At 41.3% G+C, this 12,342-nt stretch overlaps 1 protein-coding gene across 1 annotated transcript in view; it reads left to right on the top strand.

The window, feature by feature from the left end:
- Positions 1-12,342, top strand: part of neb (nebulin) — a 76,497-nt gene that overhangs the window by 31,902 nt on the left and 32,253 nt on the right. The window contains exons 59-90 of the mRNA XM_054614712.1: positions 36-143; positions 232-543; positions 637-840; positions 1,925-2,029; positions 2,236-2,343; positions 2,458-2,769; positions 3,160-3,363; positions 3,453-3,557; positions 3,721-3,828; positions 3,925-4,236; positions 4,380-4,484; positions 4,666-4,764; positions 5,064-5,165; positions 5,266-5,373; positions 5,460-5,771; positions 6,735-6,839; positions 6,942-7,046; positions 7,133-7,237; positions 7,327-7,434; positions 7,520-7,630; positions 8,315-8,512; positions 8,700-8,804; positions 8,897-9,001; positions 9,082-9,186; positions 9,289-9,396; positions 9,486-9,599; positions 9,693-9,890; positions 10,988-11,092; positions 11,250-11,354; positions 11,467-11,574; positions 11,829-11,936; positions 12,023-12,130. Coding sequence (XP_054470687.1) covers positions 36-143; positions 232-543; positions 637-840; positions 1,925-2,029; positions 2,236-2,343; positions 2,458-2,769; positions 3,160-3,363; positions 3,453-3,557; positions 3,721-3,828; positions 3,925-4,236; positions 4,380-4,484; positions 4,666-4,764; positions 5,064-5,165; positions 5,266-5,373; positions 5,460-5,771; positions 6,735-6,839; positions 6,942-7,046; positions 7,133-7,237; positions 7,327-7,434; positions 7,520-7,630; positions 8,315-8,512; positions 8,700-8,804; positions 8,897-9,001; positions 9,082-9,186; positions 9,289-9,396; positions 9,486-9,599; positions 9,693-9,890; positions 10,988-11,092; positions 11,250-11,354; positions 11,467-11,574; positions 11,829-11,936; positions 12,023-12,130 — 4,605 coding nt within the window. The remainder of the gene's footprint in view (positions 1-35; positions 144-231; positions 544-636; positions 841-1,924; positions 2,030-2,235; positions 2,344-2,457; positions 2,770-3,159; positions 3,364-3,452; positions 3,558-3,720; positions 3,829-3,924; positions 4,237-4,379; positions 4,485-4,665; positions 4,765-5,063; positions 5,166-5,265; positions 5,374-5,459; positions 5,772-6,734; positions 6,840-6,941; positions 7,047-7,132; positions 7,238-7,326; positions 7,435-7,519; positions 7,631-8,314; positions 8,513-8,699; positions 8,805-8,896; positions 9,002-9,081; positions 9,187-9,288; positions 9,397-9,485; positions 9,600-9,692; positions 9,891-10,987; positions 11,093-11,249; positions 11,355-11,466; positions 11,575-11,828; positions 11,937-12,022; positions 12,131-12,342) is intronic.

Genomic DNA, 12,342 nt, shown 5'->3' with positions numbered 1-12,342 from the left:
ATATCAGTGTTCAACTTTTTTCATTTCCCTTGCAGAAACTATACCGGGAAGGTGTTGAGAAGATGTTCAGGAAGGGCTACGACATCAAGTCCGATGCTGTCTCTATTGTTGCTGCTAAACGTGGAAGAGAAATCATCAGTGATGTACGTAACATATAAAAGAGTTCTTTCTGCTAGTGATTTATTTGTGTGAATTATTTTAATCATCACTTCACCCTTTCTCTCTACACAGTACAAATACAAGACAGGTTACCGTAAGCAGGTCGGCCACCACATCGGCGCCCTCAGCGTCCACGACGACCCTCTGATCGTGCTGGCGTTGAACTCAGCCAGGATCGCCAGTGATGCTCTGTACAAGAAGGACTTCAACAAGTCCAAGACCAAGTTCCACCTGCCCGTGGACATGGTGAATCTTGAACTGGCCAGGAAATGCCAGATCCAAGTCAACGACTTCAACTACAGAACTCATCTGCACAACTGGACCTGCCTACCGGACTCCAACGATGTGGTCCAGGCCAGAAAGGCCTACGACCTGCAGAGCAATGTGAGTAATAAACAAATCCTTCGATTGTGTTTGCTGAAAACGGCAAGGATTTTTTTATCAACTTAATGTTTTTCCTCCCGCTGCGAATCGTAGGCTGTCTACAAGGCCGACATGGATTGGATCAGGGGAACGGGTTGGGTGCCGATCGGTTCAGTTGATGTTGAAAAAGCCAAGAAAGCAGGCGAGATCCTGAGCGAATTCAAGTACCGTCAGCATCCCAGCCACTTCAAATTCACTGCCCAGACAACTGACATACCATTCGTCCTTGCTCAGACCAATGCCCAGACCATGGACAAGGTAATATTTAATGTTTTTTTCATTGTATTGTTTTCATTTATGTTTTCATTTTCTTTTGGGGGAGTATTCTTAGAGTATTAAACAATCCTCAAGAAACTTTGTTTAACCCCCCTTGCACACGGCATCTCTGGGAAGTCTGTTTGTGATGATGCTAATAAACAGAGCACAGATTGAATATAACAGCAAATCCTTGTTGAAATTTCCAGGAGGAGAGCTTATTTATGTTAATGTTAACCATCCTGCTTGGCTAAATAACCGAGCTAACAGCTAACGTTAATGGAAGTTGCATTGAGTTACACTATGAAAAAATTATTTTGGTTGAAGGTGAATTTTAACGTTTCCATGATGTGTTCAAATGTAATTTTGTACAATTTAAACTAAATCCCGTTGTTTGAAGGAGATGTTTAGCTAGCTCTAGGCAGCTTATAATACATAATTTAGACTTCTAATATTTTTTCTTAATCAAAGCAAATATTTAAATCATTTTTATTTTCCCTTATCATTTGAATTAGGTGTTTGTATGCAAATAACCACTATAGATGAAAAAAAGAAAGTAAAAGGATCATATTTAGAATATTTTATGGTTTTCACTGACCTCAAGACAGTAAACACATTTTTATTCAGGACAGAGATGAAAAAATGTACTCTTCAGCTTTGAAATCCAGAATGTAATATGACACTTAAATGCACTACATGGGTTCAGTTTTGACAGATTTTTTATTGTAAGCAATTTAATCAATGAAAATGTTGAATTTTCTAAAACGGAACCGATTAGATTAGATTAGATTAGATTAGATTCAACTTTATTGTCATTGCACAGAGTACATAGTACAAGTACAATGATTAGTTTTTCCATATTACTTTGTTTATTAACAATTGCTTCATAATAAGGCAAAAGTATTTTCCATGATGGAATAATCAGTAGAATATTCAATAACTAAAGTAATCGTTATCTCCAGCTCTATACCAAATCTTTGGCATATTGGCTCAGGTCTTTCCTTTGTTCAACCTTAAGGAGGATAACTTGTTTTGTTCTATATATCAAGTCTCGTCTCACTTAACCGTGTCAATATGCTGTTTGCAGAAAGCGTATACTTCCGCCTGGGAGAAGGACAAGATCAACCTCCACGTCATGCCTGACACCCCAGAGATCATCCTGGCCAAGCAGAACACAATCAACACCAGTCTGGTAATGCAGCTCCTCGTTATGTAGCTGGACAAACGATTAGTACATCACAAATGTAGTAATTGTTAGCTTTTACTTAATCAGAACAAATTATATTTTCATGTAATTGTTGACCTTCTAATCACATCTAGTGTAAAGGAAATTGTCTGGTATTTTGTATTATGGTGTATATATCAGACATCCTAACTGTATCATTCCCTTTTTCCCAGAAACAATATCGTGAAGGCTACATGGACACCATAAACAAAGGATACTACCTTCCCAAAGATGCAATTTCTGTTCGATCAGCCAGGGCCTCCCGAGACATCGTCAGTGATGTAAGTCTGAATCTCTCGTCTTCATATTTGCTTCACAAGCTGAATTCTTCTGCAGCTGTTTTTTTATTTTCCATCAATAAAACTAATGAAATACTCCCATCCTAAATTTTCCAGTACAAATACAAGGCTGGTTTCCGCAAACAATGTGGTCATCACATCGGTGCGCTCAGCGTCCAAGACGACCCACTGATGATGTTGGCCGCCAACGCAGCCAGGATCTCCAGCGACAACATCTACAAGAAGGAATTCAACAAGACCAAGACCAAGTACAACCTGCCCGTGGACATGCTGACCATCGAACTGGCCAAGAAGTGCCAGCGGCAAGTGAACGACTTCAACTACAGAACCCACCTGCACCAGTGGACCTGCCTGCCAGACTCCACCGATGTGGTCCAGGCCAGAAAGGCCTACGACCTGCAGAGCGATGTGAGTACATCTGAAAGCTGGAGAAGATTGTTTCAGAGTTTTCACTGTTACAGTACATGTAGGATAAGAGCAAAAGCAGCATTCTGAATTGACTGTAGTTTTGCAACAGCTGCTTTTTGTAGGCCAGTATGTGGAGCATTACAGTAGTCAAGAGAGACTAGAAGCAACAAAGAATCTTTTCAGGGTCTTGCTGGTTCAGTGAACTTCTCCCCTGCACTATATTGGGCTAACAATAAAAGGCATTTTTGGTCAAATAAGTAAAAGCAGCTTCAAAACTTGGGTCAGAATCTACCGAGGTTTCTAACTTGTGGTCTGCTCTCTACGCAAAACAAAACATACAAGAACATAACAGTATTTGTTGTGGTTTGAGCTGCGTTTTGTTTTTTAAAGGCCGTGTACAAAGCGGACATGGAGTGGCTGAGAGGATGCGGCTGGTCCCCTCAGGACTCTGTGGACGTCGTCAAAGCTAGAAAAGCTCAGGCCATCATAAACGAGAGGCTCTACCGCCAACCCGCGAGCAGCGTGAAGTTCACCAGCGTGGTCGACCTCCCCGAGATCGTCCTGTCCAAGCAGAACGCCGCCAACATCAGTGATGTGAGGAACAACATATTTAACACATATTGTTTTACAAATACCTGTGTAGATGAGATGTTAATGTTCTTTTTTTGTTATCTTTCTGACAGTGGAACTATAGGGAAGCCTGGGATAAAGACAAGCTCTCCATCCACATCCCATCTGACACCCCCGGCTTGGTGCTGTCCAGAGCCAATGCTATCAGCATCAGCAATGTAAGTTTGCATTACTACAAGATCAATGCTGGAACCTGTAAAACTTTACATAAATATCTTCTATAAGTATATACATATCAGTACATGATCACTGTGATTTTGATCTGCTGATGATACACTTTGTATTGCAGTGTTTTTGATCATATTTTCTTCCTTTGTTCAGAAACTGTACACAAAGGCATGGGACGACCAGAAGGCCAAGGGCTACCACATCAAGCAGGATGCTATCGCCGTGCTGAAGGCTAGAGCTTCCAGAGATATCGTTAGCGACGTAAGAAGAGAACCCTGGAGACGGATTCATAAATGAGACATTTTCTTTTGCTTTTTTTTGTCGTTATTCAGTGTTTCGTCTCTTCTCTTTTTTTAGTACAAGTACCACGCAGGATACCGTAAGCAGGTCGGCCACCACATCGGTGCTCGCTGCGTTCAGGACGACCCTCTCATCATGCTGGCTATGAACTCAGCCAGGATCGCCAGTGATGCTCTGTACAAGAAGGACTTCAACAAGTCCAAGACCAAGTTCAACCTGCCAGCCGACATGCTGACTCTCGAGCTCGCCAAGAAGTGCCAGAGCCAAGTCAACGACTTCAACTACAGAACTTATCTGCACCAGTGGACCTGTCTGCCAGACTCCACCGATGTGGTCCAGGCCAGAAAGGCCTACGACCTGCAGAGCGATGTAGGTTCATGGTAGTGGTGGTGAAGAGTCAAATACTTATAGGATCTTTTGAAGACATGTAATCTCTCACATTGTGATTATATCTCGTATAAATTGTTACAGTCGGGCAAACCCATAAACATGTGTCTGCTTTGCTTCCTCAGGCGGTGTACAAAGCTGATATGGAGTGGTTACGTGGATGTGGATGGATGCCACATGAGTCTGTGGAGGTTATGAAGGTGAAACACGCACAGAAGGTCCTGGCTGAGGTAAGTCCGACTACGATTTGACTTTTTTCATTACTCGTGAAATCTGATACATACATTTGTAAACATTTAAAAAATATATATATATGTACATATCTTTTAATTGATTTAAGCCAAAAAATATATATCTTTTAGTAAATAAGTTAAATTGTTGTTCTTTTGTGTCTCTCTTGCTTCTTTACAGAGAGGCTACCGTGTCAAGTTGGATGAGCAGAAATTCATAGTTCCAACTGACAGAGTGGACATGGTTTGTGCTAAGAACGCTGCTAACGTCCTCGACGAGGTGAGGACGACCTTTTGCTATTCAGATGATGGTTTGGATATGTGATATTTGGAGTCCACTGGTTCTCAACCTGGGGGTTCCAACCCATCTCGAAGCCCTTTAAGGGTGTAGCACAACTTTCTAAATATTATCTATAAATATATACTGTTGGCCTATATGGATGTATTTTATCCATCTCTGTGGAGAAAACTAAATTAAATTGTTATTTTTGGGAACCACTGGACCACCTCACAGAATAGTGACTTGACAGATTTTAGTTTTTTTCTGGTAACTAAACTTTTATTTATCGCTCTCCTCAGGCCAAATATCGTGAGGCCTGGCACCAGGACAAGACACATTACACGCTATCGGACACTCCAATTCTTGCCACGGCCAGAGAGGTGGCGAAGAACCTTCACCCTGTAAGACCAACTCCTCAACAAGTCAACAATACTTCGTCCTGTACCAAACGAAGCATTCCATCATCCTAAACCTATAATAACTACTTCTGTCTCTTTGCAGAAACTGTACACCAAAGCTTGGGATAAGGTCAAGGCCACGGGATACTTCATGCCTGGAGACGCTGTTCCCATCAAGCAGTGCATCAAAACAACTAAAGTGCAGAGTCAAGTGAGTATTTTTCATGCAAAGTTGTGTTTTTCATAATAAGTGTTTAGAGAATTGTTCTGAATTTCTGATTTCTGTCTGTCCCGTAGCATAAGTACCTTGAGAGTTACCGTAAGCAGACGGGCCACCACATCGGAGCCCTCAGCGTCCACGACGACCCTCTCATCATGCTGGCGTTGAACTCCGCCAAGATCGCCAGTGATGCTCTGTACAAGAAGGACTTCAACAAGTCCAAGACCAAGTTCAACCTGCCCGTGGACATGATCGCCTTTGAACTGGCCAAGAAGTGCCAGATTCAAGTCAACGACAACATTTACAGAACCCGCCTGCACAACTGGACCTGTATGCCGGACTCCTCCGACGTCATCCAGGCCCGCAAGGCCTACAATCTCCAGAGCGATGTGAGTGTCATTCATTTTCCTGCTTTGTGATATTAGGACCAAAATGTTTCTCATGCGAAGAGAGAAAATGGACTGTAAACAAAAGACACAAACGTATTGTATGATAAAAAATAACTACAGTGCAGAACTTTATGTGAAGTATAACAAAAAAAAAAAGACAAAGATATGTGCACCGTTAGAACATTAATTACCATCAGCCGGAGTAACCGTCTCCAGAGGAGGACCGACTTTGTTTGCTGTGTGAACTCTTGCTGTTCTATCTATGAGGACATAAGGGAGGCGCTCTTTAATAAAACGTCCTCCATTTATATTTATTTCGACTGGATGATTACAAAAAAACTTGGGTTGTGCTCACTGTGCAAAGGCACTGGATTCAATTTGTCCAAAGGCCGTCCTCTTAGTCCACAAACAAACGTGAAGAAAGGCTCACAACGGAAACTGTTTCGTTTGCTTCTGCCTCTGTCATTTGCGCTGGAAAAATCTCCCGCACCCACTATTTGTATTTGTGAATACATCATTTGCAGTTTGAATAATGAATACTGCCTTTCAAAAGACATTTTAGTGACAAGTGCAAGTTACAAATATACTTGTCTTGTGAGTTTAGAGACCCCCAAATAGTAGTAATTAAGGCTTTCAGGGTGTTTCAAGTGTCAATCCCGGGTCTCAGACCCCCTGAGAACTCCCATACTTTTGCACACTGGTTGTGCTTCAAGAAAGGAACCTTCCTTGTAGCAGATTTTATTTGCGCATCCTGGAAGAAAAGGCAGAGTATTTAATTTAAGACAGAGCGGTGAAATAAAGTGTAATTTTGTAATTAAATGAAAAGTTTGCCCACTAGAGCTTTATCTTTGGTGTCTTATAATCCCCATGAGGGTTGGTCAAGTTATGTGCAGGACATTAAAACAAAGAAATCAATCAATCATACAATGAACTGTATCTTAACATCTTGCTTCCTGTCTTCAGAATATGTATAAGTCTGACATGGAATGGCTTCGTGGCTGCGGCTGGGTGGCGGCCGAGTCCGTTGAACACGTCAAGGTCAGGAAGGCCCAGGAGATTCTCAACGAGGTGGGTGAACTGCATTGCATTCAGTCTTTTGGCACCTTTTTCTCCTTTTTCGTGTCAGTGTGTTGTGTCTCACCTCAATGCTGTCATTTTCTTACATTGCAGAGGCACTACAAGAAGAGCGCCAAAGACAGCTTCGCTAAATTCACCCTGATTGTGGATCGTCCCGAGTTAATCTTGGCAAGGATAAACGATGCAAACCTCAGTGATGTATGTAAAAAATCTAATTTCTTCTAAATCTCAATTTCAAGAAGCCTGATAATAAACTAAAATCTGCTGTTTGCTTTCTGTTACAGCTGAAGTACAAAGAGACCTTCAATGCAGAAAAGGGTCATTATATTGGTTCAGAGGACACTCCTCAACTGGCTCATAGCAGGCAGGTGTCCAAGAACATCAGCGAGGTAATGCAAAGTGTTTTGTTATTTAATTCATTTTTATAATGCCATATTTGTTAGCCTTGTCTTACACTTGGTGCTTGTGGCGTTTTCAGAAACTCTACAAACAGCAATGGGATGAGTCTAAAGCGACGGGCTACCAGCTGAACCATCAATACATCCCACTGCTCAGCGGCAAGAAGGGCAGGGAGATCATCAGTGATGTGAGTGGTCTTCTTCACAAACACATGGAATCATGTTGTTCTTTTTGCAGAATGTTGAGACTTTTGTTATTCTGGATCCCACCAGGCCAAGTACCATGATTTACATGAGAAGGCCAAGGGTCACTACATGGCCGAGACGCTGGTGGACTTCCCCGAAGTGATGCGCTGTGGACAGCAGGAGAAGAACAAGGGACTGGTAAGATATCCAAAGTACTTTGTGTATTCATCGTAGCCACCGAGGCGTCACCTATTGATGCGTTGGCTATCTTTTGGAAGCCTAGAGTTTGGCATTTCAAAAAAGGTCGTCATCTTGGGTTGTTTTGAGACGGATGTGACCATATTTGGATGAGAGGGTGGAGCAATGTTAGTATAGCAAACACTAAATTATCAGCTAGCAAAATGTCAATCAGTGTGTAGCCCCGCCCTAAAGCATCCCCTGCTTTATGGTCTGTTTGACTCTAAATGGAGCATCATTTACTAAATGAACATCATGCTGTATTGAAGAAGACTTGAAACTAGAGATTGAGACCATAAACTCATGTTTACAATGTTTACTGAGGGAATAAATCAAGAGAGAAGTAGAGTCATTTTCTCATAGACTTCTATACAACCAGAGGAGTCGCCCCCTGGTGGACACTAGAGAGAATGCAGCTTTAGGACATGAAGCAGTGACTTAACTTTTCAGAACTGGAAGTTCCCACTTGTTCTATATATATCAAGGCATCTTTATGCTTTTGCAAGGGACATGTCCCTAAGCCTTGTAGACACTTTTTAGATCTACATTTGTTCTAATCCACATAAGATTTATTTTAGGCAAATTTGTTTCACATTGGTAACGACAATGTCAATGACTTTCCCAATGGTCTGAATGTCTTCACAGAGAATCTATACGAAGGACTACCACAACACCAAGACCAAGACCCATCTCCCACCAGACATCATCGCCAACAAGGTTGCTAAGCGCTGCCAGGACATGCTGAGCGACGTCCTCTACCGCACCTACCTGCACCAGTGGACATGCCACCCCGACCAGGAGGACGTCATCCGCGCCCGCAAGACCAACGAGATTCTGAGCGATGTAAGTTCTTCTTCGAAGTTCCCTATAGTAACCTTAAGATCTTTAAACATTGAGAGCTATTGTAAGAGCAGCCCAAAATCTTGAAGTTGTTCTCATCAAGTGAGACTTTTATGTGTTTTGACAAGCTGCTTGTATCCAGATGTTTCTCCATTATTGAACATGTCCTTTTCCTTCTGCTATTCAATAGGTGTTCTACAAGGAAGACCTGAACTGGATGAAGGGAATGGGTTGCTTCGTCTGGGACACGCCAGAGATCATGCGTGCCAAGAAGTCCTACGAGATGCAGAGTGAAGTCAGTACCAGCAAAGACGATCCCTCAGAAATGTTATTGTTATTCTTATAACCTTAATTCTATATTAACCCATGTAATATCTTCCCTTACAGCTTAAATACAGACATGAGGCCAAGAAAGAATTCAACAACTACTCCATCGTGACAGACACCCCGGCTTACGTGACTGCTGTCCTGGGTCACACCTGGGCCAGTGATGTGAGTGAGCTACACAAATATAACATTTGAGTTTTAAAATGCCTGATTGAGTGCTTTAATTAAACACTTGTGATCGACAGCTCAACTACAGGGAGGCGTATCACAAGGAGAAGCACTTGTACACCACCGTTCTGGATACATACGACTACGCCAGATGCCACAACTTCAAGCACTTCTTCAGCAAAGTGAGATAAACAAACGTCTCTCCTTCAGTCACAGTTAAAGCTTTGTAAACGGCGGTGTTCAAACGCAATGATGTAATGTTGTTTTTTCTCTTCTGTCCACAGAAAGAGTACAGCTCCGCCTGGGACAAAATCAAAGCCAAGAGCTACCAGATTCCACACGACTCACACGCCCTGCAGCACGCCAAACGGCAGAAGGTCATCCTCAGCGGAGTGAGTTTAACTCTTATCAATCCTTTCAACGTCAAAAAGCGTGCTTTAGATGTTTAATTAACAATATGAATCCCATGGCCCTCTTTTAGGTGAAGTACAAGGAGGATTATGAGAAGTTCAAGTCCCTCTACAGTCTGCCCAAGTGTCTTGAGGACGATCCCGCCACCGCTCGCTGCGTCAAAGCTGGAAAGCTGGTCCTGGACGTAAGTTAAATCTGTCGAGCCGATTCATCTCACATATTTATTTTAATGAGGAGGAATACAAGAGAATAAAACCGGTGTTGTCCATCTTTATAGCGTCTCTACAAGGAGAACTACGAGAAGACCAAGGCCAAGAACCACATCCCACCAGACATGCTGGAGATCCTGTCCGCCCGCAAAACCCAGTCCACCGTCAGCGGGATCCACTACCGCAAGTTCCTGCATCAGTGGATATGCCTCCCTGACATGCAGGTCTACACCCAGGCACGCAAGGTCAACGAGCAGCTCAGCGACGTGAGTAACTACTCTCCGTGTTCTGTTCTTCTTACTGCATCAGTAGCTGAAAGGTTGATCAAAGGAACATATTCCTTCATGTGGTTTATGATGCTATAACTTCTCATTTATGTTGCATTTTATAGCACTCTATAAGCATCTTATACAATTCAAGATGTTATTATACCATGTGAACTTTATCTTTATTCAGTGATCGCCTTCTTATTTATAAATACATTGAAAATTCAAGCAAGAGGGGCAAATTCACAAAAGGATGGCACATCTTTTGCCGCCACTAGTAAACAGTAAACTCATATCTTAAATTAATGGACTACTTTATTACCTTTATACAAGCTCTGTAAAGACAGAAGTCAAGTATTAAATATATAAGAAGGAAACAAAGGTTGAATATCCTGTTAACTATTTGATTTGGCTTCAAAAAATATACTCAAAAGTAGATTTTTCAGACCTCCTGTTTCTTAAGCTTTTATAAAAAAAATAATTTAAACCGTTTTTGTAAAATCCGAGATGTGTAAATAATGCTTTTATCAGTGAATATTTGTGACATTCATGTCCGAAAAGCCTTGAGCAGGCGCCAAGTCACAAATATTCTGTGCACGACTACGCACTTGTGGAGCCTTCGCACTCGACTCAAAAGCCGTATAAACCGAGCTTAGTGGTGGAATTATAAACGTCTTCAGAGAGTTGACAGTAAGTGAAGCACATTAATAAGCAGTGTCCACTCAAACTCACTTATTTTGGGATGCAGTGAATGAATAAAGCACCCCTACATGTCATTTTTTTAAATACATGAGAAAAAAAGAATGAAAAATAAGGTTATTTTATGAACAGATAAACAAATTATTCATTACCTCTCCCTATAGATATAAAGGGCATGTTTGTGCTGTAATGTATTTTTTGCTAAATCTTTAGGGATTCTGACCTGATTAGCTGCCTTTAAGTATTCTTTGTGAATTCTCTCCTAAGAACACAACACATAAGAACATAAAGGAAGACTTAATGTTTTAGAAAGGTTCCATACTGTATGAAAAATGTTTTACAATACAAACACTTTAGTTGTAACTTAAGTTGTGTGTTTTGTCTTGTTCTCTCCCCAGATCTTCTACAAGGACGACCTGAACTGGCTGAGGGGAATCGGCTGCTACGCCTGGGACACGCCGGAGATCATCCGCGTCAAGCACGCCGGTGATCTTCAGAGCGAGGTCAGCCTTCACGACATATTCACTCCACTTCACATTTCACTTCATCTTTACACTGTTTTTTCCTGCTACCATCCTCAGTATATCTTCCATAGACTTATATAAAACATAGTGTTTAATCTAAAGCGATACTGATTGTGATTGTGTGTTTTTATTCCAGAACAAGTACAGAGCCAAAGGTATCGAGTCTTTCAAGGAGTACTCTGTGGTGACGGACACTCCAGTGTACGAGACCTCCAAGCAGAACTCAGTGAACCTGAGCGACGTGAGTGAAATCTTCTTAAAAATGTCCAGTAATGTCTATAAAAAGTAGAACTATATCTAAAAGAAATCATGACCGTACATCTCATCTTTATGTTCTTCTTTTTTTTTTCCAGCTGCACTACCGCTACGATTACAACGCCAACATCAAGGGCACGAACACGGCTCCCGCTCAGACCGTGGACACTGAGAGGGCTCGCATGGCCAACTACATCCAGAGTGATGTAAGAATAATAATACTCCTTAATATTCAGTCTTTAGAAAGAATGACAATAACTTTATACATATAGCACCTTTCAAAAGAAATGATACAAAGTGTTTAACAATAAAAACATGACAAAAGATAAGTCTTTTAAACAGATACAACAATATATCATCAGTTAAGAAAAAGCCATTTGATAAAAGTGAGTCTTGAGAAGATTTAAAGGAAGATTATCATCATTTATATGTTCACTCACCTTGTTTTCTGTCCTCTCAGAACTGGTACAAGGAGGCCAACAAGAACTCCATGCCCACCGGCTACTCCCTCCCCAAAGACACCCCTCTCATCAAGCAGGCTAAGTTGAACAGCACTGTCACCAGCTATGTAAGTACAGTCTCTGTACAGAAGCATCAAAAGCCAATGGATTTATTTTTATTTTTACTGAATCATATTTTGCTTTTTTTGTGCAGGTGAAGTACAAGGAAGCCTACGAGATGACGAAAGCGAAGGCCTACACTCTTCACCCAGAGGGCGTCAACTTCGTCAACTCAAGGAAGGCCAACAAGATCACCAACAATGTAAGATGAATAAATCCAGTAGTTTGAAGGAGATGTTTTCACATTAATATAAAATAGATATTAGAGATGAATTATGATGTTTAACTTCCTAACACTAGCTCTAAGATTATAACACATCATTAAAACTACTAATGGAAAGATTAGTTTTTATCAATAAAAATACAATATTTTATTTCTGTATCTTTTCAATTATGTGTTTAAATGAAGAAAAG

Source organism: Anoplopoma fimbria, chromosome 16 (genome assembly GCF_027596085.1).
Source record: "Anoplopoma fimbria isolate UVic2021 breed Golden Eagle Sablefish chromosome 16, Afim_UVic_2022, whole genome shotgun sequence".
In the NCBI taxonomy this organism is placed as follows: Eukaryota; Metazoa; Chordata; class Actinopteri; order Perciformes; family Anoplopomatidae; genus Anoplopoma; species Anoplopoma fimbria.
This window is presented reverse-complemented; position numbering and strand designations above follow the sequence as displayed.